This window comes from Dasypus novemcinctus, chromosome 21, assembly GCF_030445035.2.
Source record: "Dasypus novemcinctus isolate mDasNov1 chromosome 21, mDasNov1.1.hap2, whole genome shotgun sequence".
In the NCBI taxonomy this organism is placed as follows: domain Eukaryota; kingdom Metazoa; phylum Chordata; class Mammalia; order Cingulata; family Dasypodidae; genus Dasypus; species Dasypus novemcinctus.
Window position 1 is genome coordinate 63,850,401 of NC_080693.1, and position 23,356 is coordinate 63,873,756.

A 23,356-nucleotide genomic window follows, 5' to 3' on the forward strand; every position below is an offset into this window, starting at 1 on the left:
GAAAGGCAGTTAACCATACTGCTAACTACTCTCACTGACAACTCTAAAGTTATAAGCAATAGACAACACAGAAGAGCATGGGTTAAGAGCCAGGGCTCTGGAGTTGGAAGACCTAGATTTAAATTCTGACTTTGACATTTAAAAACTGAATGATTTCAGGTAAGTTACTTCACCTCTTTCCTCAACTGGAAAATGGAATAATCAGCACTGAGTAGTGTTGTAAGTAAATAAAATAGTTACATACAGAATTTAGCAGTCACAGTCTCAATATATATTAGTTTATTTTTGACCATTCTTGAATATGAGAACCCTGTGTTCCTTGTGTCTGCCTGCCAATGATCCAGAGAGCACCTTGCATAAGGAGGAGCTGGGTAAATGTTAACTGAAAAGTATGTTTAATTTTGAGATACTGATATTTCTTGCATTAGGATAATCTCTCCACCTCCCTCAATGCACCTGTTCAGTGCTGATTGTAGATGAAATAAAGAATTGAGTCCTGAGAACTGTTAATTAAATGTAAAATATTATAGAAGCATCCATATTCATATAGATTTTTTACTTCCAAAGAACTGTCCTATCTGTGCTCATGTCATCCTCCCAAAACCCCTGTGAAGTGACAGCAGAATTTATACAAGGCTGTTCATGGAATAAGTCAACCTCATTTCTGACTCAGGTCCCCTGTATTTGCTATTCCCTATCTGGAAAGCTCTTCCATTGGATATTTACACCTTGTTCCTTCACTTCGTTCAGGTGTTTACTAAAATGTCACTTTCTAGAGAAACCTTGCCTTGCCACTCTGAAACAGTCCTCCACATACTAACTTTCCACCCCCCACTTTCGCTGTTTTAGTTTCTTAACATGTACCACCAGCTGACTTCTATATCTACTAATCTGTTTACTGTTCACTCTCCCAGGTACAATTTTTTTTAGCATAGCAACAAACATTTATTTATCAATGTAAATAATAATTTTAACATAATGGAAGACGTTTATAACATAATTCTCATTTTTATATTTATTACAGCTCCAACTATTGGACATAACCTTCTCTAAGAAAGAAATGAATTATTGGTTTAGTTATTTAATTTCTACTTAGGCCATCATTCTTTCTGGATAATCAAATTCCTATCTGGGAATTCCTCACATCTTATTGGAATGAATTGCCATGAAGCCCAACTACAATTTAAGCAAAGACTTTGTTTTCTTCACTTATCACAGTGCCCGGCACACAAAACAAGCCCTCAATAAATATCTATGAATGAATGACTCCACCGAAGCACAGAAAAGCTAGGTGACTTGCCCAGTTGCACAAAGCTAGTTAGCGACTTTTGGTGCCAGCCATCACCGCAGCTTCCCGCTATCACGCACTTCTCAAAAGAAAACCAAATAAAGAAGACATGAGGCTGTCCCGAAGGAAGATGAACTGCGTGGAGACTGAGCAGTTAGAGCACGACCCCAGCCCAGAGACGAAATTCGATGGATGAACGATATCAAGGAACCCCGGAGTCTGACGGGGGAGCGGGGGCCTCTCTAGGTCGGTCCCTAGGTCCCTTTCCCGCTCCGGGCTTCAGTTTGCCCATATGTAAAGTGAAAGGGCAGACAGCACGTAACGTCTCCGCCAGATCTGACGTCCCTTAATTTCCCATCCCACCCAGAGCAACTTTCCCAGACCATTGACCCCCGTCAGCTCACCTCTCGCCTGTTAGCCAGGAATCTCAAATCGGCCACCGGACAATGCTTTCCTACCCCACGCCGCGCCGACGCCTGCGCCCGCCGTTGAGAAGGACCCTGCAGACGCCTTGGTCGCTTTTCTCCCCGGAGGACAGCCCTCTGCCTGAGGACTGGCTCGGAAGACTGCCGGCCGCGGAGACAAGAAACTGCGAGGTAAAGTAGTGGGTCCACAAATCAATGCTCAGGCTGCCTCCAAAGAGAGTAAGACCTGAGGAGGTGTGAATTCGGTCAGGCGCCTACAGACCACCTGAAAGGGGGCCTTCAGACAAATCACGTGGGCAGGCTATTGGAGCGGTTGTTAGGCAACCACAGCTGCTGGGCGTGGTCTGTGCTGAGCTGTCCTTTTGTCCGTGTGTTTGAGGGTAATCCCGAAGAACGCAAGGGGTCTGGGTCCCGGTTGCTGGGTTTAAGTTCCGGGTGTCTGAGTCGGGAGGTTGGGGGTGGAAAGGTTACTTGTTCTATCTGTTCAGTGACTGGGGAGGAGCCAGGACACAAATTCAGTGTCAAGCTCAGTCAAGCCCTTGACTACGTTTCCCCACGTTGGGGATGGGAGTGGCTTTGGGATTGGATGAGCTCTCCTGATTCTATGCCTTAGGGCTGTTGATAATTTCTGCCACAAAACCTAGGTTTACCCACCAGGAGGTTCAACGGTCTCAAACAAATAAATGTCAAAACCAAGACTAGAATCCATGTAAATCACTTTCCTGTAGAAAGAGTCGATTAGCCTCAGATACACGAAGGCTGCAGAAGTACAGTGGGAGAACTAAAGGGTTCACCCGAATACGTAGGAACCTGGGCTCCAGCCAAGGGCTGGTCAGAGGGATTTGAGGGTGGGGATCATTGAGCCCTTCCTCTGCCACTTCTTGATTTCCTGCTGAGCATCTCGTTTGGGTGAAAAGTACCCCTCCCCCACTAAAAACATTTCATGAAAGATGAGATCTTACCCGGGGCTCAAGAGTGGTTAATATTTCCGTTTTTGCGGGAGGTACTCTATCCCAACAACTTGCCCATGTGGAAGACTGCAGGGGCTGAATTCTGAGATCCAATGCCTCCTCAGACGAAGCACCCAACATTAAACCATTTTTAGAGGCAGAGAACAGAAGATCTTAAGGGCTCCAGGGAGTGGATGTAGCTCAAGTGGTTGAGCACCTGCTTCCCATTTATGAAGTCCTAGGCTCAATTCCTGGTACCTCCTGAAAAATAGATAGGGCTTCAAACTGAAAATCAGGACTCCTATGTTTAGTAACAAGTCCCTACTGTGCTATTTAGGTCCCCTCCTAAACTGGAAAACTAGATTTTTGTAACACCCCCACACACACACAAGATAAGTGATATGATATCCAGAGGGCTCTGGGGTTATTTTGTGGGATGGCAAGGAATCCAAAAGTCTCCTCCTCCTGATATTGACTCTCTGCTGATGTCCTTTTCCTTTGCCTCCCAGGCCCAGGCCATGGAAAGAAATGATGTCATCAACTTCAAGGCTTTAGAGAAAGAGCTGCAGGCTGCAGTCGCTGCTGATGAGAAGTACAAGCGGGAGAATGCTGCCAAGTTAAGGGCAGTGGAACAGAGGGTGGCTACCTATGAGGAATTCAGGTTGGCTCACTGCCATTTTTCTCAGACCCCTTTTATGGTGGACCACAGGGGGAAAGGATAAGGACTCTGGAGTCAGACAATTCTGGACTGCAGTTCTCACCTCACCTCCTACTAGCTGTGTCATCCTGTGCAAGTTACTTAGCCTCTCTGAGCCTCTATTTTCATATATAAAAGAGTAGCTATTATGATTAAATGGGTTACTGTCTGTAAGACTTGAGCACAGTGCCTGGCACACAAGAAGTATTTAAAAACTGTCAGTTATTGTTGCTGTTATTATTACCATTCTTGACATAATGGTCTTTCAACAAATTCAGCCTGTATTGTGCAAAGCCCAGGCTCACGTTCACACACACAGCATTAAGTTCATCGCTCAATCTCTGTCCTTTGTGCACAGGGGTATTGTCCTGGCCTCACATTTGAAGCCTCTGGAGCAGAAAGACAAGATGAGAGGAAAGAGGATCGTGCCCTGGAACAACTGTCACACATCTCCAGGACATACCTCCCAGGATGAAGCTACCGAAATCTTACAGGTTGGTGTGTGTATATGTGTGTGTGTGTGGGTGCCCAGCCTCTTCAACCCAGCAAACTTCTCTGCCCTGAACACCCAATCCTGTTTTCTTACAACACATACCTAATCCTTATTTTTCATGTAGGCCAAAAAAGGCAGGTTTCTGCCTCTGACCCCAGAGAGGAAAGCAACCAGCAGATAGTGAGGTCAAGCTGGGCTGGGCAGATCAAGTCAGAAAGGTGAACTCAGCAGGTCCCCTTCTGTCAGTCCTTTAACTTTCACTCCCAGATAAGGTTTGGGTTTCTTTGCCACCAGGTTGTGTTGTTTATAGTATAATGATCCTGTGGCAGTGGTGGAAAGGAGACCCAGCCTGTCAGATCCTTGATACTCACCCTGAGTTCCTTTTTCTCTTCCTGAGATTTCTAATCATCCCCTGCACTCTGAAAGTATAAATCTTGGCTTACTTTTATAGACTGGGGCTATATCCCCATTCATCAGTGGGAAAATCTTGATACAATTGAGAGTCTTCCCTCCCTGGTCAGTTCCTTCAACTTCAAATGAGGCCCACAGGGACTATAACCAGTGCTCAAAGAGCAGTACCAGAGTACCAGGCTTCCCTCCCTCTCACTGCCCCCAGAGAAGCTGTGAGAGTTCTAGACTCCCTTTCCTTCCTTTTGTTCCAGGAGAAAATACTCCTCCATCCTGAGACCTCAGCAGAGTTCTACCGCAATTGGCGGCGACACTTGAGGAGTGGGCCAGAGCGCTACCAGGCCCTACTGCAGCTTGGGGGCCCCAAGCTGGGCCACCTTTTCCGGACGGATGTGGAATTTGGACTTCTAGGGGAACTATTGGTGGCACTGGCTGATCATGTGAGGCTGGCCGACAGGGCAGCGGTGCTGGGTATCCTGTGCAGTCTGGCCAGCACTGGGCGCTTCGCCCTGAACCTGAGCCTCCTCAGCCGTGCAGAGCGGGAGAGCTGTAAAGGCCTGTTTCAGAAGCTTCAGGCCATGGGTGCCTCCAGACCCATGAAAGAAGGGCTCAGTCAGAAGGAACAGGATCTGGAGGAGCAACCGGAGGGACCCCAGGATGAAGAAAGGCTCCTGCAGGAGCTGCTGGGGCTGTACCAGATGGAGCAGTAGAACTGGTGCCCTCAGAGGCCCCGTGGATCACGCGAGGCATTTAGTTGTTGTTTGGGGGCTCTCCAGGACTGTAATGAGAAGCGCACCCCAAATTCCCTTCTCAACTTGGGATTTTTCAGAGCAAGAGCAGGAGTCAGGTCTTTCCCACTTCTCTAATCCCTCAGCGCCTCTAGTTTTGGAACTCTGTAAAGCCAAAAGGCAGTCAACAAGAAGTTGAAAGCAGTTTTACTTCCCACCCTTAGAGCCTGCCAAGCCTTTAACCACCACAGCTCTGAGAAATAGCTGCCCCAGTGATGGCCTCCACTCAAAAAAAATGAGAAAGCAAAACCACTAATCTTCCATGGTAAATAAGTGATCTCCACAGCTCTGAACAAGAATATAACCCCAAACGAATGAATGGACAGTAAATCGATAAATGATCAAAAGCTACTGCATTTGGGGTATAGCTTTTTTCTCTAGGGACCAAGCTTTTGTGCAGGTTCGTTCTGGGAAATTCCCAGGCTGTGAGCTTGGGTCTGGCCAACCCCCCAGGCTTTTTCGAATGGCTGGGTGAGGGGCCTGAGGGTTTCCTTCACCTTCCAGACTGACAAAAGAAAAGACACTTCCACTCAGCAGGCAGGGAAGGGCAGGGCAGGATCTGGAGTAAAGAAACTGAGATTTTGCGTCCCAGCCTGTGGACCCTGGCTTTTCATTCCGGTTTCCCCTAACCCATTCTTGGGTGCGTGCCAGAGTTCTAGAAAGGGGAGTGAGGGCCGGGTTCTAGAATGATTTTTCCATGAGACCAGGTCTGGAACATTAGAAAGCATCTTGTACATCAACTGGGAATAAATTGCCTTGGTTTGGCCACTTCCTCTGCAGAGTGTAGTTGTTTTGTTTTTTTCCTGGCTGCTTAATCCTTGCCCCACCTCTCTGACCCTGCCCTCCTACAGGCATGAGCCTGGCCCACACCACTGTGCTCCTGTGGGCCTGGGGCAGTCTCCAGGCGTTTGAGATCGTGGAGAAGGAGAACATTTTCCAGAAGACCCCCTGCCCGGCCTTCCTGATGTTTGACAATGCGGCCTACCTGGCCGACATGAGCTTCGAGCTTCCCTGCCACTGCAAGCCGGAGGAGGTGTCGGCTGTAGTCTGGTACTACCAGGAGCACCCAGGTAGCAGCCACACCAAAGTGCTGACAGACTTCGACGGGCGGGTGCTGACGGAGGCGGCCCAGGTGCGTGTGGGCAGCGACATGCTGGTTCGCTTCAGCATCCGCATGTTCAGCCTATTGGTTTTCCGGGCCCAGCCTGAGGACTCAGGCCTGTACTTCTGTGGCACCCGCAAGGGGGACTACTTCTATGCCTACGATGTGGACATCCAGAGCAGTGCGGGAATGGTGGCCACCTTCAAGGACAAGGGCCAGGAGCCCTTTGAAGATGAGCGTCTTGGGAACCTCCGTGTCTTCACCACCTTCTGGGAGTGGACGCCCTGTGACCGCTGTGGGGTACGCGGGGAGCGATGGCGCATCGGCCTCTGCTACCTTCAGAGCCCAGACCTCTCCCCACGCTACCACAAGACACTGCCCAACGTGGTGTCCTGTGGCTCACGGGCTGTGCCGAGGAAGCTGCGGAACACTGCCAGGGACCACACGCCCGAGCTGCTGGTTCAGAGCTGCATGGTGCCCTGTGAGAGGATGACGATCCGGAAGAGCATGATGGCCGTCTTTGACTACGTGTCCAAAGTGGGCAGCCGGCCCTGGGTGCCCCAGGTGCCCATTCAGTTCCACCAGCAGAGGCTGGGCCACGGACTCATCATCTCCTGCCCTGGGGCCCGGCCGGAGCATGCCGTGGCCTGGGACAAGGACAGCCAGCACCTGTACCGCACAGAGTACCTGAAGGGCGTCAACCGGTCTATGAGGGTGTTCATTGACCACGGCAACCAGCTGCACATTCGCTTCACCCAGCTGAGTGACCGAGGCATCTACTACTGCTGGCGGCAGGGGGTGCAGATCGCTGGGTTCCGGCTGACTGTGACATCCCTAGGGCATTACCAGGTCTCGCTCTCGGACCCCGAGACTCGCTCTGCCCTGCAGCTCACCCTGCTGGGTTACCTGCTCATCACAGCAGTGTTTGTCACCATTCACCTCTGTCGTTGCTGCCGTTACTTATTTTGTTTTCCCAGCTCCCTGCCATGAAACCCAGTTGTATTTAAAGATCTCTCTTAAACTATACTGAATGTGTCTGAGTGGGCATCCGGGGCTGGGAAGTGTGGCAAGGAGGTGGGGACAAATCTGTAAGTTGCAAACTGCTCTTCAGTTATCTGGGCAGGTCTAGGAGCTGAGATGGAAGATGGGGAAGCCAAAGGCAGGGGAAACACTGGGGACTTAAGTCAGAATGGAGTAGCCAGGGGGCACATGTCTTCTGACTTCACACTCAGAGAAGGGAGAAATGAACCTAATATTTCACAAGCAACCTATTCTGTGTTGAATAGTGTGTGAGATGCTTTACCTTCTTGCCTTTGAGATGGCCAAGTGGACACTTGTTGAATTGGAGGTAGCAGGAGAGAGGATGGCATAAAAGAGTGGGGGCACTTCGTATATATCCTTTTCAACTTCCTCCTCAGCCTTGTCCTGGGCCTAGCAGGTAGTAATGATGGGTTTGGGAAGAAAGGTAATGACAAGTACAGGGGAATGGGTGAGGAAGGTGGGGCTTTCCTGAGAGAATGTGTCCAGGCTGAGGGGTGGGGGGTGGTGAGAAGAACAGGGCTGCCATGGCAGGGCAGGTTTGGAGGGGGGATTTGTCACATGGCTCGCTGGCTGCTTCTGGGAGCAGGGTCTTGGGCTCCCGAATTGGTCAATGATAAGGCACAAGTTGGTCTTGTCCAGGGCTACTTCCTGCCCCCAGGCCCACCCTCTCCTGGACAGATCAGAGTCCACTCTGGAGAAGGTCGTGGCATTTGTCTTTATTTTTCCTCAGCAACTAAAGGCAGCAGTGGTGCCTTGCGGGTGAACAGCAGTGGTGGCAGGAGACTGTGGGGGGGGGGGACTAAGTCTTGGGAGAGAGGGAAGGATCCACTCCTCTCCCTCCCTTTGGTCTTAGAGGGGAGAGGGGGAACCTGGAGTGGTTGTCACAGTTCCCCTTCTGGCACAGATAATGCCATGCCCACCAGTCTTGCCAGGGGAAGCATCTGCCCTGGGCTGCTCAGGCTCCAGCCTGCAGGGGCATGTGCCACCGTCTTCACTCTGCTTGGGCCTCGATCGTCTGACTTATAAGACAGTGCTACCTAAAATACGGGAGCACCTTCTCTATGCGGGAGGGCACCACAAGCGACTTAGGGAAAAGTCCACCTGCGGGTGACCCTGAGGTGGAGAGGGTCAGACGCTTAGGAGTGATTTCACCCAGCAACGCGTGAAGCATCAGGCTCACAGGCCTAGGTGGACGGTGGACGGGGTGATCAGGGGCTCCACAGCAAGGAAGAGGCCTCTAGCACTGAGATAAAGGTGTGCCTTTCCCCCGTGGGCAGCAGTCTCACTTTCTCCTGTTTCAGCATCTTCAAGAGGACAAGTCATTTCCTTGATTCCCACGACCCAGAAGCCAAGTATAACTGGTCACCCACAACCCCCCCCCTCCGCTGTCTAGCATCATCCCAACCGCTCCTACCATGTGTACTAGCCCTCCTCCAGCCTGTATGGGGGAAGTCTTCCCTGGACTTGACCTCTCTGTACCCACACCAGGGGGCCAGGCGGCCGGCCCCTTTTAGTCCCTCCCAGCACCCTTTCCCTCTCCACTTACCCTGTAGATCCCCCAAGTGCTGGGAATCAAGCTCCCACATGCCCGCGATTGCCACAGCCTGGTTTCCCAGAAGGAGGCTCGGTGGGACTGAGACACCTCCGTCAGCCCCACAGGAGGCCCCTCTGGGAATTCTGTCTGATGACTACACCAGGGGATAGGATATCCCCACTTGCTGTCAGGCTCCTCAGGGTCCAGGCCAGGGTCAGGCTAGAAGCATAAGCCTCTGGCCAGGGCAGATTTGCCATTGGGGACCCCCTCCCCTTCATCCTGTCTCCTAGTCTGTTTTCCTCCAGCAGCCTGAGGAAACTCAAAGACCCCTTTCCCGAATACCCCGAGGCCTATGGCTCTGGCAACAGTTGCCATAACAACAGGGAATGGGGATGTGGAGAGTGATTTATCAGGCCCCCCGCCCCTCCCCAGCTTCTCTGCTCCCACCCAATTCTAACCAAGCGGCTGGCCATACCCCTCCAGGCTGCCCCTCTGGGGGAACGCGTGCAGTGCAGCTCCAGGCACTTGTGTCCTGTTAGTTGGAGCTGCTGGGTGCGGGGTGGGTGCTGTCTGGGAGGCCTAATGCTGATGGTGCCTAGGGCAGCAAGCTGGCAGAGACTGAGGAGCAACTGGGGTGGGGTGAGGACTCAGGTCTAGGGAAATTAGCTATCAGAGGGGGACAACTATCCTGCCACCTGCTGCGGGCCCCACACGCCATGGGGCAGGGGGCCACTGGGCAGGTCACGCCTCACATCACATCCTTGTGCTCCTGCTTGGACTCCTTAATGACCTGCAGGGGACAGGGAAGGTGCACAGTGCAACAGTTAGGCACCCACTGGGTCCACTGCTGCTGGGTGCTGCCACCCCAACCCCCTGGATCTTTCCATGATCATAACCGCAACCACCTCCTGCAGTGGTCAGGGGAGTAAATGGGATAATGCTCATAAGGGATTTAGCACAATGCCTGGCCTGTCCCATGACTGTAAGTTTAGCTCTTAGAGTTGCTGTGTGAATGGGGAGGGGGTGATCCAAATCCCCCCTTCTCATCTCTCTGGCAGGTTCCTTTTTTTTTTTTTTAAGCCCCAACCTTCCCCACTCTCCGGGGTTGGGAGTGAAAGACACTTATCTTAACCCTCTCTCTCCCCAGGCACAGGGCTGACCCGAGCCTAAGGGTAAGAAAGGGAGGGAGCCAGAGCCAGGACCCCAGCTCCTGACCCAGGCACCCAGGCTCCCCTGAGAACACACCAGTGGAGGGGCTGGAGAAATTGAATCACATCCACCTCCCTTCCCCCCTTCCAGGCAGGGAGCTGCTGGGAGTTCCCGAGGACCTTCTCCGAGCCGGTCCCAGGCTTCCTTCCAGAGCCAGGACTGGGGCAGCCCGCCCGCCCTCACCTCTCCATCTCGCATCTCCACAGTCTTCACCACGATGTTCCTCTTGAGGTGGCCTTCTGACATGGACTTGGTGTCCAGGCTGGTTTCTGCAGGCATGAGGAGAGGAGGCCTCCCATGGGCTCCTGGAGCACGCCCACCTCCCTGTCGCTCCTGGCGCTGAGTGCAAAAGCCCGTCCAACCAGCCTGCCCTCCTCCCCCAAGGGCCCTACAGTGCTGGGCAAGGCCCGGGTGCCCTGTCCTGGGCCCTGCTCTGTCTCCCCGCCTGGCTTCATGCCAGCCTTCCACACGTCCTTCCTGGCACCTGGCTTTCTGACAACCCTGCATCGTGGACTTTGACATAAACCAGAGCTCGGTTTACTCAGCCACTGACCAGCGATGATCAGTGATCAAATCGGGGGATGGTGTCCACTTCTCTCGGTGGGAGGGAGGAGTCAGTTAATTGCAGTAACCTATGTTAAGCCTCTGGAACATATTAGTGCTTACCACATGTGGGTCTTTTTCCTGCCCCCCTTCCCCTTTCCTGCTTCTGCCTGCCTCTCACCTGGGCCCCATGACCCTTTCCTGCTTGGCACCCAGTAGTATTCCTCTGCTGGTCAGTCTGATTAGCCCTTCTGATGCTGAAATGAGCCCTGGGATGTGCGTCCCCAGTGTTCCTTAATTTGCTAGCCCAGAAGAGACAGAAATTTTCCCCCATCTAAGAATCATTAGAAAGTCACGTAAAGTAAAAAGTAATTTAGTTTTTGCTCCCCTCAGAGAGAAAAATATGATGTGTCACGCTCCCTAATATTTAACATGAAGAAGGGGGAGCATAAAGCATTCTTCACTGCTAGAGCAGCAGTCCAGGGCGAAGTAATCCAGGGCTGAATCAGCGCCAAGCTGAGCAACGGAGCCTTGGGGATGGATGAATCAAGCAGAGAGCCTGGCCACCGGGGTGCAGCAAGACGCCAGGGCCTTCCTAGCGACGGGAAGACACGAGGAGGAGTCTGGGGTCTGCTCGGAGGCCTCGGAGCATCTCACCTGAGCACCCAAGGACATCCCACCATTGGCACTGGCCAGTCTATCTGCTCAACCTGCATTTACCTGTGCCAGGTCCTGTGGACAGAGCTTGCTGAGAAAATGACACCATCCTAGCCCTTTAGGGGGAGGCAGGGAGGAGGGAGGCCAAGGGGACCGGGGCAGCGGGCTTTCCTGTCAAGCTGAGAAAGTGGCAGCAGCTAACCGAGAGCCGGCGCGGCTCTGTTTACAATCTGGTGAGTCTGTATTGGTATAACTTGGATTGTGAGGCTTTTGAGGTGTCTGGTGACCTTGTGACCTTCCCCTTCTTTGGTGCTTTTGCCCCCTGTAGTGACAAGCAGTTAAAAAAAACAAAAACAAACAAAAAACAGAAAACATTCAGGCAGGCAGAGTTGGCTCAGGGATCTGCCAACAGGGCAGAGGTTGAGACCTTCACCCAGACCGACAGGCAATGGAGTTCAGGGAGGGGGAGCAGGACAGGTGCAGCTGGAAATCTCACCCCCGAAAGCCTGGGGAGGGTATGTTCTGGCTGGAAGCTCAGCAGTGAGTTGTGAAGGACCCCCAAGGAGAATTCCAGACCCCTTTGCCCTGGTTGTCGGCACAGGCCATGGCAGCAGTCCATAGGCCCGGAGGAGGGAGCAGGAATCCAAGACCCTTCCCACAAGGCCCTGCTCTACTGACCTCGGATCTGCAGGTTGGAGAAGGTCTGCACGGGAATGGTGATGCTGAAAGACAGCAGAGGGCGAGGGGTGACCCCGCTGCCGGGGGCCACCCAGCCCCGCCCTTGTCCGGGGTCATCATTCCAGCCTCAAGGCCCTTACCCTTGCGCAGAAAGGTGGCCCCCCTCCCAACTTTCCCCAGCAGCCAAAGTGCTCTCTGGAACTCCATGAGAGGTTACTGGCGAGGGGAGCATCCTCTAGCCAAAGGAATGTGGAGGCTTGGAGGATAGCAGTAAGGAGGGGAGAGTGGTGAGGAAAGTTCCCAGGAGGCAGAAGAGATGACTCAGGAGAAAAGAAGCCCAATCTTTGTGGGGAGGGGGGAGAGCAAGCCTCTCAGTTTGGAGAGGAGAGGGCAGCCTGGGATCTAATCAGTATTGGTTGACCTGAATCCACTCCGCCGTCCGCCAACCACGCATTGACTGCCCGCGGTGTGGTGGGCAGGCACACGGCTGGGTAAGACGAAGCCCCCAAAGAGGGCACGTAGACTCCTCGCAGGGGCAGCCGGGAGGGCGGGGCGGACGCCCCTGGACGGTGGCCGGGGCTCACCGGTTCTCCTCGCCCTCCAGCAGCTTCCTGTAGGTGGCGATCTCGATGTCCAGGGCCAGCTTGACGTTGAGCAGCTCCTGGTACTCCTGCAGGTGGCGGGCCATCTCGTCCTTGAGGCTCTGCCCCTCCTCCTCCAGCCGGGCCAGCGCCTCCTGGTAAGTCGCCGCCTCCCGCGCGTGGCGCTCCTCCTGCTCCCGCATCTGCCTCTCCAGCGACTCGTTCTGTGGGGGTGGAGTCGGTGCGTCTCTCCAGGCCCAGACACGCAGCGGCCCCATCGGACCAGAACCGCAAGGAAGAGGCGTGGGGGGCCCCATCCGGGCCCTAGGCCCCGCAGCCCACCCGCAGGGCCCCGCCCTGGACTTCGGTCCCGCCTCCGGCCCCGTCCCGGAATAACTTCTGGGTGCATGCAGTGCACTCCTCCCGCCCTGTGGGCCTCAGCCTGCCGACCCCCGCCCACCCCGCTCTGGCCCTGCCGGCGCTCACCGTGCCACGCAGGGACTCCAGGTCACAGGTCAGGGCCTGCAGCTGGCGCCGGTAGTCGTTGGCCTCGTGCTTGGCCTGGCGGAGCAGCTCTGCGTTCCGGGCAGCAGCGTCGGTCAGATCAGTAAACTAGAAGGGGAGACGGGGCTAGGCTGAGCGCTGCAGGGGCAGCGGGGTGGCGGGATGGGGGCCAGGGCCAGGCAGCTGCGTGGGCCAATGGAAGGCGAAGTCTCTTGGAAATCAGGAAGGTTGGCAGGACCCCCAGGTTGGTGTCCTGGTCATTCCCAGGGTAGTAGCCCTGGCTGGGAATATTCCCGGGATCTGGGACTGGGCAGGGGGCACGGTGCTGCTGCGCCTCCACCACCTAACGCAAGGCCTGGTCAGCTAATGAATGAATGAACAAGCGTTTGCCCAGCATCCAGACTCTTCTGCGTTGGCAGTTCCCTGCACACAACTGAACGCTGACCTCCCCTACCGTAGCGCTTTCTACCCCAACTTGCAGTGAGGCCCTCACAACTCCATCAGGCCTCTTCCCAGCCCAGAGCCATCACTGGCCCCGGCCCTGGGCCAGCATCCCTGGACCCCGCCTCGCCACGCTTCCTTGCCCTCATGCCTTTGGAAATCTGTGTCCTGTACTTGGAATGTCCCTTCCCTCCTCTATGCATGGCCATAGCCTGACTGTCCTGCCCGACCCAAATGTCCCCTTCTCTGAAGTCTTCCCTGGTTCCTGCAGTGCTGATGAACTGCCCTGTGGTGTTCTCTGTGGCCCCCGTAGCAGCAGGGGCTGGAAATAGGCATATGGGCTTGTTTGGGTACACGTCGTAGCTCCCCAGCCAGACTCCTCTCTGTATCCGGGCAGTGGTGCACAGCAGATGTGCAGTAACTCAAGACAAACTGTCAGACGGATTAAGAAAGCAGGCTCCCGAGCGAGAGGGGCTAGAGCTGGAAAGCCAGCTCTACACTTAGGATCTGTGTGACTTTGGGCAAATTACTAACTTCTCTGGACCTCATTTCTCTCATCTATCAAAGCACAGTGCCTACCTCAGAGCAAGGTAATCTATGCAAAGCATTTAACACAGGGCCAGGCACACAAAGGGTAGTACTCCTGGTAGTAGTAGTACTAGTAGGAGTAGTAAGTACTTGTTGGGTGTAGTAGTGCCTGTGGGACTCGGGGCAAGTCACCTCTATTCTCTGGAGGTCAGTCACCCAGAGAGGATCCTCTCCCACCTTCTCCTACCCTCCCTCCGCAATTCTCCAGTATGGAGAAAGGAGGGCTGCCTGGAGGAGGCTGGCCCACAGTCAGGGCTACCTTGGACCGGTACCACTCCTCTGCCTCGTGCATGTTGCTGGATGCCACTGCCTCGTACTGCGTGCGGATCTCTCTCAGGGCCGCGGTGAGGTCCGGCTTGGCTGTGTCCAGCTCCACATGGACTTGCTGCTGGGCCAGCTGCTCCTGGAGCTCCCGCACCTCCTGATGAGGGCGAGAGAAGGGGTCCCAGGGCTCAGCGTTCAGGCTGGAGCACCATGCCTTCTTCTGCTGGCCCCTCGGACCCAGCATTGGCTGAGAGGAGTGGGGCGTCCCTCATTGGAGGATGAGGCATGGCCCAGACTAAGGGAGGAAGGGGCTAGCTCGGGGGCCTCCTGGTGTCCTCTGCCAGGGCTGGACAGGCAGGAGCCCAGCCCTGAGAGCGCACCTGCGTTCTGCGGGTGAGTGTGCCCGTGGGTTCCACGGGATCATAGCGTCTGAATCCATGATCTGAGGTCAGAGCACAGTGGGATCTCTTTTTTAAGTAAAAAAGAGAGACAGATGGTAGAGGGGGTGGAGTCAGAGAGACTGTGACTTTAGCAAGTTCCTTAACCCCTCTGGGCCTCAGTGTCCTCCCCTGTAATCAGAGATGGAACAATTCCTACCTCACAGGGCTATTGTGAAGAGAAAAAAGGAGGCACTGAGGCCTATTTTAATCCTCAGGAAATGCAGTGTGTGCGTATGTGTGCGTTTTAACAGGGGTCAGGAACGCGCGCTTGTCTGACTCAATTTTCCCCTTCCCCACTCTCTGTATCTGCTTCTCTCTGCTCCTCCTCATTCTCTTTCTGCCAATCTGTTTCTCTCTTTCTTCCACTGACTCCAAGTCTCTCCCGCAGTCTCTGTCTTTCTCTGTCAGTCTCTGACTTGGGCTGTCCTCGTTCTGCCCCTGCCTCACCTCCTCATGGATCTTCCTCAGGAACCTGATCTCCTCCTCCAGAGACTCAGTCTTCCTCTCCAGATCCAGACGGGCCAAGGTGGCTTCATCTGCTTCCTGAAATGGTAAGGAAGCAAAGGCCACTCTGACCTCAAACTCCTCTTCGCCATGCCCGAGCCTTGTCTTACCCCCTCTTCTGGGGCTAGGGAAAGCAGCTCATTGATCTGGAGGGCTGAGCTGGGGCCTCTGTTTGGATGGGCTGCTTCCAACCCTTCTCCCCCCTCGACCTTCCCCTCCACCCCCACACCTGTCGATAGGCGGCCAGGTTGTTCTCAGCCTCCAGCCTGAGGTTGCTTTCATCCTGGAGCCTGGAATGGGGGGAAAACATTCCTGGGTCCAGGCCCTTCTGAGAACTCTCATTTCTCTGTCCCACTCTCCCAGCCACAGAGACCCCCAGGACTGGTAGAGTGGCAGGAGGAGCAAGAGTCAGAGGGGTCCTAGACAGAGGGCCTGGAGGGTGAGCAGATGGGGACCTTTGCTCTAACTCATTACTCCAGCGTCTTACCAGGCTCGGGGCACCTGCTCCTGCCCATGCAGACACTTGCACCACTGCGCACTCGCTGCTGCATGTACGGCAGCACGCCATCCCTCTGCCCTTGCGGGTGCACACACAGGCCCTGTCAGCTCAGCAAAGCGCCATGGCCCTGGGTAACTACTCCTTGAAATGGAGTTTAAGATGACAGATGACCCCTGCTTCACAGCTGCATAAGGGTCACCAGCTGGTGACAGGCAGTGTGTTCTGAACCCAGGCCCACCTGTCCTTTTCCCCTCCTCCTTCTTCCCATCCACGGCCACAAGGTCCAGCAGAGGAGGAAACACAAAGGGCCTGCCTGCTCCCTGCCCAGGAGTTGGGAAGGAAACCGGGGAGCGGGGAGGCCAGGCCCCTGCCCGAGTCCCAGCAGGCCAGCGGGCACTCCTTCTCGGGGGCTCAGTCCTCCCTGTGGTGAGGCCCCTCCCCAGGTCCCCTCCTCACTTCTGCCTCAGGGTGCCCAGGTCCTGCGCCAGATTGTCCCTCTCGACCTCGAGCCGGGCGTTGCTGGCCGTGAGCTGATCGAGCCGCAGCCGCAGCTCGCGCAGCTCGGCCTGGTAGACGTCAGCCAGCTTGGTGGGCTCCTTGGCCCGCAGCTGGTTCAGCTCGGCTGCCAATGCCTTGTTCTGCTGCTCCAGGAAGCGCACCTTCTCGATGTAGCTGGCAAAGCGGTCGTTGAGCTCCATCATCTCCGCCCGCTCACTGGCCCGCGTCTCCTTGAAGCCGGCATTGAGTGCCCCCGCCAGGGAGAAGTCCACCCGGGCCGGGAGTGGAGGGGGCATTCGAGCCAGGGAGAGACGGGTGCTAGCACCCAGGCGGTGCCTGGGAGCCAGGCCCCCCCCCACCATCTCCAAGGAGGAGACATAGGAACGGCGAGGAGCAGAGGTGACGTGTCGCCTCTCCATCCCGGCCTGGCTCTACCCGCTCCTGGGATGTGAGGGCTTTATGGAGGAGCAAGCCGGCCTGGCACTGCCCGGGGTGCCCTTGGCAACGCCCCCTGGCATAGCCTGAGGGGGTGGGGCTGGGCTAGGGCCCAGCCTGAGGGGGAGCTCCCCTCACCCCACTTGGGTCACTGTGCCCAGAGGCAGGGCTTCCTGGATAGGGCAAGCCCAGCTGGATCTGGGACCCTGACCACGGAACAAGGAGATCCCCTCTCTAGAAAAGTGGGTCAAAAAGGCTGAGCTGGTGACCTTGCACCGACCTTCCGACTCGGATTCCATAATGGTTCCAGGCCTTCTCTCCCTCAGCACTCCTGCACCCAGTGCCTGCTCCATGCTGGGAATTCCGTGAAGAGCCAACCTGTTAATGCCCTCAAGGGACAGCCTGTTACAGTTTCCTGCCAGTCCCATTCCCAACAGATCCCTGCACGCCCTGCCCTCTGAATACGACCATCCTGCATTCCTGCTTTCTCACCTCTCCCTGGAGTTCTAGAATTGGGTCTGGGATGGGACAGCAGCCCCTGTCCTGGGGGCCATATGAGGCAGACAGGGCTGATGGGGGAAACTTTGTAGGTCCGGGTGAAGTTGGTCAAGGGAGTCAGGCACTGTACTCTCAGCCCCTCCCTCTGGGCCACTCAGAGCCTCTGCTTCTCCCCCTGGGCTTACCCCTCCCCTGCCCGGCCTCCTTGCACCCTACGCAGAGCCCAGGCCTTGACAGCTCCACAAAGCAGTTATGAATGAGCTGGCTGTGCCGGCTCGCATCTTTGTTCCTGTGCTGCCCTGTCGCCCTGGCCGCCCTCTCACACTGCCCCTGGAAATATATTTTCTTTGAGTTCCCACACATCAGGCTGGGATGATGGGAAAGGCCTCTGGGGGTGGGTGAGTTTGGGAACCCAGAAACCACTGGGTCCAGACTGGGAGCCCAGGCCCCAGGCCCCGTGGTCCCTCGAGGCTTCAGGTCGGTCTACCCACCTCCACTTGGTCTTGAGGGATCAGGACCCCTCCCAGGCCCCTCACCAATCTGTGTCCTCAGACTTCTGGGAAGCAGGCAGCCCTCCTCCCTCCTGCCCCCTGCCGCTCCTGCCCATGCCTGAGCCACTGATCCCTTTTCCTGGGCACTTGCTGAAAGGAGCCTTGTTCTCCACTGCTGGTGAGGGTGCCACGTGGCAAGGGCAGTCCCTGGGGGGCTGTGCTGCTTTTATCCTGAGATGCCAGGCTGTCAGGCCAGGGGGCAGCCTGAGGACCCTGCTCAATAGGTTTCTCGGAAAGCATCTGAGGGGGGCTGGGGTGCAGCGGGAAGCAGGCTCTGTGCCCACCTCCAACTGTTGTGTCTGTGCCAAAGTGAGTCATCCAGTGGGTACCAGGGGAAGGCCCTGGGGAGCTGCCTGGCATGCCAGGTCCCCAGCTTTGCAGACCACCCCCTTCCCAGATCTCAGAGCCAACACGGACTGCTGAGCCCCTCGCAGGGCCGCCATCCCATGCCAGGGGTCATGCTCTTTGTTTGGGCATATTCTGGGCTGCCCACTGATGTCTCCCCTGTGAGTTCCAGCACAGACAGGGGTTCCTTAGAACTCTAGCCACCTCCAACCCAGTAATATGGGGAGGGGAATCTTGAGGAGGGGGCACCCAGTGACATTTCATCCTGCTGTGGGTTGCTGAGCTGGGGACCGATAGGGGCTTTTAATGAAGAGAAAGACAGGAAACAAGCCCTTGTCCCAACCTCATGTCTGTGGCCAGTTGTGGTCCTCCCAGGTTGTCCCGCAAGTCACAGTATGCGGGCTCCCCTTTTTGTCCAAGTGTAATCTAGTTGAAATGAGTGTAAAACAATCCTGGAGAGGAAAGAGGTAACAAAAGTAGGAAGGGCTTGTCAGAGCAGCCGAGTGACTTGTGCCTGTGTGTGAGACAGAGGTCTGTTTCAGAACCAGCGGATGGGGTCCCCCAGCCTTCACCCCCTTCCACCACCTCACTGAGACCCTGTGCCAGGCACTGGCTCTCCCTGCCCCCACCCTCAGCCCCCATCCAGCACTCAGACCCATCCTCACCCTAAGTCCTTGCCTAGATAATGATATTCAGACAGAGAAGCAAAGAGGCAGACAGATTGGTGGGGGTTGTTTCCCAAACTTTTATTATTTTTTTCTTACACATTCATTGTAGAAAAATTAGACAACAAAGATAAGCAAAACAAAAAAAATTTAATTAGCTGTAATTTTGCCACCTGGAGATAAACACTACCAGATTTTTTTCCACACAAACGCATTTTTTTTAAAGTGGGCTTATGCTGTACAAATTGTTTTGTGATTTGCCTTTGCTTTTTTCACTCAACAGTATGTTGTGAACATCTTTCCATATCAATAAATATGTATCCACATCATCATTTTCACAGCCGCATGGTTTTCCACTCTGCATTTCTTCAACCGAGCTCTTTCTCCCAGTTCTAAGCCAGCACCCTGTGATGCTCGCCTGCCCCAGGCAGACGTAGCCTGCAGAGGGGAGGGCCTGTGGCCCATCCTCGTGGACTGGCTCCGGCCCCGTCCCTCGTGGCCCCTCTTCTCCTGCTTCCCCAGCCTGAAGGCCCCACATCTGAAGCCGTGGGCCCAGCCCTAGACTGACCTCTACGCTGCCAGCCCCAGAGACTGTCTGCCTCCTTCCACGAGCATTCCGCCAACTGCACCAGCTCCCAAGCCGACGTGGGCACAAGATGGCCTCCCACTCCTTGAGTCTCTCCCCAGTCAGAATCTGCAAGGACATCCTCCTGCCGCGGGCGAAGCCCAGATGCCTCCTACGACGGACCAACTCCAAACCCACATGCGAGGTGCCCAGTGTCTTCCAAAGACGCTAGCCTCTAATTCAAGTGGCCGTTGACCACTCGATTGCCCCCTGGCTGGCTCTGCTCGTACTGCTGCCCCTTTCCCAGGGCCTGGCACAGCATGGGGGTCAGCAGGTTTTAGTGGGATGAGAACAAAAGTCCCCCTGGATGACCCCTGAGTCTATCCCACGGCCCATCCCTGAGTGCAGAAGTGAGCCCTGGTGGCCGCTAGATGGCAATGCTCGGCTGCCCAGGTCCGAGCGGCCTTGGGCCACGGCCAGTTTAGGGGCATGGAGAAAGCCAGTCTCAAATCTGCAGGCAGGTGTTCTAAAACCCACATTGATCTCACCCAGGGAGAGCACCCTTTTGATTCTCTCTACTTAGCTCTACTGCTGTGCAGTGTCCTCTCGGGGAGAGAGCAAGGCCTTGGCCATCAGTTAACTGTGTCATCTTGGGCAACGTCAGGAACGTTCTCTGAGTTTCTGATTCCACATCTGTAAAATGGGAACTCACCATACCTACTTCCAGGGTAGTTGTGAGTATAGAATCAGTGAAAGCCAGACACAGCGTCTGCTTGATAAATCATAGCTTCCACTTAAAGACACCTTCCCAGTGCCAGGGGCTTTGCCTGGCCACGGGTTGGCACAGTCTTGGATGGGGTTGGCTGGTGGAGCCAGTCTCTCCTCAGAGCAGTTAACTGCCAATTTGGACAGGACGTGGTGGGGGTGAGGTAGGTGGGTCAGAGGCCAGTGAAGAGAGGGTGTCAGCCAGCTCTGAGTGCTGGTGGCTTCAGGCCTCCCAGGCTACAGTGCCCTAGAGGAGGCTGAGTTCTTACCTCCCTGACACCCCAGTGAGCTCTGCTCCCTCCATCCTTGCACTTCTCCCACCCTGGACTGGAGCCCTGCAAGTCCATCCGGTCTGGGCAGCTCTTGGCGTCCCCACACCTCCTGCTGGCGTGCATCTCATCTGTGCTTTAACCTGAGGCTTCCCCAGGAGGGGGCCCTGGTCCACCCCCTGGGATGGGAGCCTCCTGATGCTAAGATCTAGGTCTTCCCCCATCGGATTGGGGTCTCCTAAGGTGGTGGAGTCCATCTCCTCCCTCAGACTAAGGTTCCCCCAGACAGGACCCATGCCTCCCTCCTCGGACCCATGCCTCCCTCCTCGGATGGAGACTTCTTAACGCTGGAACCCATGGCAGGCTGTCAGTCTGGGACCTCTTCAAGGGCAGGCGCTGTCTCCCCCCATGGGAGAGGGGCTGCCTCAGGCCAAGGACTGGGCCTTCTCCCCATGGCCGGGCTCTGCTGGTTAGAAAGGTCTGACTCCTCTGGCTGCACAGCGGCCGCCGGCTGCACCCCCAGCCTCCTGCTCCTTCCTCTTCCCTGCCCCCTTGGAGCACATGGAAGGTATCAGCTCACTCACCTGCACAGACCCAGGGGGCCAGGGGGCCGCACTGGGGTTAATAAACTCAGGCCTTGCTCTCCCTCCTCCTCCCCACCGCAGCCAGGGCCCGCTCCAGACCCCTGCACCGCCCCTCCCGTCTCAAGTCTCTAACCCCGGGAAGGCTTTTTAATTGCTTTCCCCTATCTGCTCTCATTCCTCTCCCCTCCGAGGTCTCCGTGCCTGACTGCGTCCCTTGGGCAGGCGAGAGGCAGGGACCAGATGTGGCCCTGATGGGAGGAGAGGGCTGGCAGGTGGCCTGTTATTTCCAATCCAGTGGTCCTCCAAATGGATAGGAAGAGACAGGGAAGGGGGATGAGAGGGCTGTGGGGGAGCCAAGGGGAGCCATTGGGGTGAGCTGGAAAACATAGCCATAGGCTCCTGGCTCTCAGGGGGTCCCTTCCTGGTCCCTATTCAAAAAAGAGCCATGGAGGAGGGAAAGGCAGCCAAGAGCTAGATTCTGGCTGGGGACCAGGACCCCTAAATCTAGCCAAGAGCCACAGGGATGACATTCTGGGGATGGATGCAGAGGATCTGGAAGCAGGGCTCCTGAGTTAGTAGCTGTCAAGGAGGTCCCCCCAGTGGTAATGAAGCCACGCTGATGGCTGGGTGTGCGGGTGGCCAGTCCCCTCCAGCTCACTGGGGCCAAGACTGAAGGAGGTTGACTTACACTTAGGTGACAGGGACAGGTGCCATCCCCACCTCCCTGCATGCAGGGGCCACACCTTGTTCTCTATGCTTTCAGCTCCTGGCACTATGCCTGGTTCTTTGAACTGGGCTGAAATCTGTACCTCAGGATGAGGGTCTAGGCATGAGCTGCAGGGACAGAGGCCAGCAAGGGGGTAGGTGCAAGAGCTGGGAAGAGAGTACCTCTAACCTCATAGATGTGGAGCCAGGGGCTCTGCCAGGCCCCCAAGGTGGGAGAGACAGGATGAGGCAGGGAGAGGGGGCATGGGCCCGGTTGGGGCCCCTAGCAGAGGGGGGAGCCATTGATTGTAATGTCTGGCGGACAACTCTTTGATGTCAGAACAATCCAATCTCAGCACCGCCCACAGAGGTCAGCTGGGAGCTGGCTGTTAGCGCGCTGCCCCCGCAGCCCCTGCCAGCTCCCTGCGAAGCTCGGGCCAGCCAGGCTGCCTCCCGGCGAGTGGGACACCAGGCGGCGAGCACTCTCAGCCCGACCTCCCGTGATTGAGGGCAAGAGCCACGCGTGCTTAAGTCCATCTCAGAGAGTCTTTATACATTTAATGGGTCACCCGAGAGCACATTTTGCACCATGGAGCCACAAATGTTTGCAGAGCGAATGGCTGGCTGGAGAACAGCCCTGTCCTGCGTGACCTCTTCTTGCCAGCTGCCCCCAGCCCAAGGAAATTCTGCCTCGTGCAAGGGACCCTGCTGTGTGGAGGTTGCCCTCCTGGCCCTGGCTTACCAGGTGCCTTGCTCTGTGCCTGTTGCCTCCACACTGGCAGGGGTGACTGTGATCATCAAATGAGATAATATATGCGACGGCCTCAGGAAATGGGGAAGTTATTCCATTTGAATCCACCCAACTCACAGCAAGGTCTCCTGAGGTCAAGGCACCATGCCAGGCTGCTGGGGGGCTGCCGATGTGAAGCTGTGACTGCTTCTGTGAAAATCGGGTTCATTGGGGTGGGAGGTGGGGGATAAAACTCATTAAGACTAATTGGAGAGGAGGGAACCCCAGGCATGTGAAAAGAAATGATGTCTGTCCACTTCCAGAGGGAAGCAGCTTAGTGCAATGCAAGGAGCCAGACTTGGGTTTTGAATCCCGACTCTGCTACTTGCTGTCTAACTCTGGGCAAGTTCTGTTAACCTTTTTGAGTCTATTTCCTCATTATCAGCCTCATAAGGTCGTGAAGTTTTGATGCCTGGCAGCTGGCAGGAACTCAGTGCTCCTCCTTGTGTTCTCTTTCCCATCCCCATAAAAGGGATGGTAACTGGGGGGCGAGGTGTGTGGGGGGGTAGTAACCAAGCAGAGGAGGCAGCGGGGGAGCAGTGAGGGCTCATTTGAAATTAGCAGCATTATTTACACACCACTCACAACGTGCTAAATGCCTTTTAACGTGTTTGTTTTCAGAAGCAAGTTCAACACAGCCCTCCTGTAATTTTGTTTACACTATTAGTTGGTTCAGCCAGCCATGCCTTCATGGAGAGGAGAGAGGTAAACCTGCGTTGAGAAGAGTGGAGAGGGAAGGCGGGAACAGGGGCCTGGGGGAGCACATCGGGTCGCAGCCGGCTCAAGCTGGTGGCAGTGGGGTAGCCTGGAGCTTCAGCCTTGGGACTAAATTGCTCTCCCCAGAGGCAGGACTCCTAGCAACCCACCCCAGGGCTGTAGAAGGACCCAACAGGCCTGAGGTGTGGTTGCTTCCTGACCCCTCACGGCAGGTCTGGCCAGCCCCTAGGCCAGGCCTAAGGCTTCCGGGGAAGGCAGAGTGGGAGCTGTTTGCTAAACTCACAGACCTACCCCGAGGTCCTTGCAAAGCAGAAAGGCAAGAAAAGAGACACAGC

General features: G+C 55.6%; 4 protein-coding genes across 8 annotated transcripts in view; 2 read left to right on the plus strand and 2 right to left on the minus strand.

Moving 5' to 3' along the window:
• EFTUD2 (elongation factor Tu GTP binding domain containing 2) overlaps window positions 1-2,154 on the minus strand; it is a 47,010-nt gene extending 44,856 nt beyond the window's left edge. Inside the window, exon 1 of one of the 2 annotated variants that reach the window (XM_004458707.5) lies at window positions 1,693-2,154. The gene's annotated coding sequence lies outside the window, so the exon portion shown is untranslated. The remainder of the gene's footprint in view (window positions 1-1,692) is intronic. The other variant, XM_071210706.1, reaches the window with a different exon arrangement.
• On the plus strand, window positions 2,019-5,064 carry DNAAF19 (dynein axonemal assembly factor 19). The gene is made up of 4 exons (XM_004458709.5): window positions 2,019-2,093; window positions 3,173-3,324; window positions 3,719-3,854; window positions 4,516-5,064. The coding sequence occupies exons 2-4, from the start codon at window positions 3,182-3,184 to the stop codon at window positions 4,969-4,971; spliced, it is 735 nt and encodes a 244-aa protein (XP_004458766.1). The 5' UTR covers window positions 2,019-2,093; window positions 3,173-3,181; the 3' UTR covers window positions 4,972-5,064.
• A 736-nt stretch (window positions 5,065-5,800) lies between these two features.
• FAM187A (family with sequence similarity 187 member A) lies at window positions 5,801-7,171 on the plus strand. Its single transcript, XM_004458708.5, has one exon. It carries the CDS (start codon window positions 5,903-5,905, stop codon window positions 7,139-7,141), a length of 1,239 nt encoding a protein of 412 aa, XP_004458765.1. The 5' UTR covers window positions 5,801-5,902; the 3' UTR covers window positions 7,142-7,171.
• A 721-nt stretch (window positions 7,172-7,892) lies between these two features.
• GFAP (glial fibrillary acidic protein) lies at window positions 7,893-17,642 on the minus strand. Of its 4 annotated transcripts, XM_004458712.4 has the most exons (11): window positions 17,557-17,642; window positions 16,091-16,921; window positions 15,365-15,425; window positions 15,079-15,174; window positions 14,187-14,348; window positions 12,881-13,006; window positions 12,398-12,618; window positions 11,814-11,857; window positions 11,338-11,457; window positions 10,119-10,204; window positions 7,893-9,516 (listed from the first exon to the last, which is right to left on the minus strand). In XM_004458712.4, exons 2-11 carry the CDS (start codon window positions 16,549-16,551, stop codon window positions 9,475-9,477), a joined length of 1,419 nt encoding a protein of 472 aa, XP_004458769.1. In that variant the 5' UTR covers window positions 16,552-16,921; window positions 17,557-17,642; the 3' UTR covers window positions 7,893-9,474. The 4 variants fall into 4 exon arrangements, 2 of the variants coding, with proteins under 2 accessions (XP_004458769.1, XP_071066810.1); XR_011646903.1 differs by lacking the exon at window positions 17,557-17,642 and having other exon boundaries at window positions 10,119-11,073; window positions 11,199-11,457; window positions 16,091-17,191; XR_011646902.1 differs by lacking the exons at window positions 11,338-11,457; window positions 17,557-17,642 and having other exon boundaries at window positions 10,119-11,073; window positions 16,091-17,191.
• Between the last annotated feature and the right edge of the window lie 5,714 nt (window positions 17,643-23,356).

Excerpts from the sequence above, each read along its gene's own strand:
- DNAAF19 (XM_004458709.5), top strand. The coding sequence starts at position 3,182 with ATGGAAAGAAATGATGTCATCAACTTCAAGGCTTTAGAGAAAGAGCTG. Across the intron at positions 3,325-3,718 it reads GCTACCTATGAGGAATTCAG|GGGTATTGTCCTGGCCTCAC; the intron begins GTTGGCTCACTG and ends CTTTGTGCACAG. Across the intron at positions 3,855-4,515 it reads AAGCTACCGAAATCTTACAG|GAGAAAATACTCCTCCATCC; the intron begins GTTGGTGTGTGT and ends CTTTTGTTCCAG.
- FAM187A (XM_004458708.5), top strand. The coding sequence starts at position 5,903 with ATGAGCCTGGCCCACACCACTGTGCTCCTGTGGGCCTGGGGCAGTCTC.
- GFAP (XM_004458712.4), bottom strand. The coding sequence starts at position 16,551 with ATGGAGAGGCGACACGTCACCTCTGCTCCTCGCCGTTCCTATGTCTCC. Across the intron at positions 15,175-15,364 it reads ACCTGGCCGCCTATCGACAG|GAAGCAGATGAAGCCACCTT; the intron begins GTGTGGGGGTGG and ends TTACCATTTCAG. Across the intron at positions 13,007-14,186 it reads AGGAGTGGTACCGGTCCAAG|TTTACTGATCTGACCGACGC; the intron begins GTAGCCCTGACT and ends CTCCCCTTCTAG.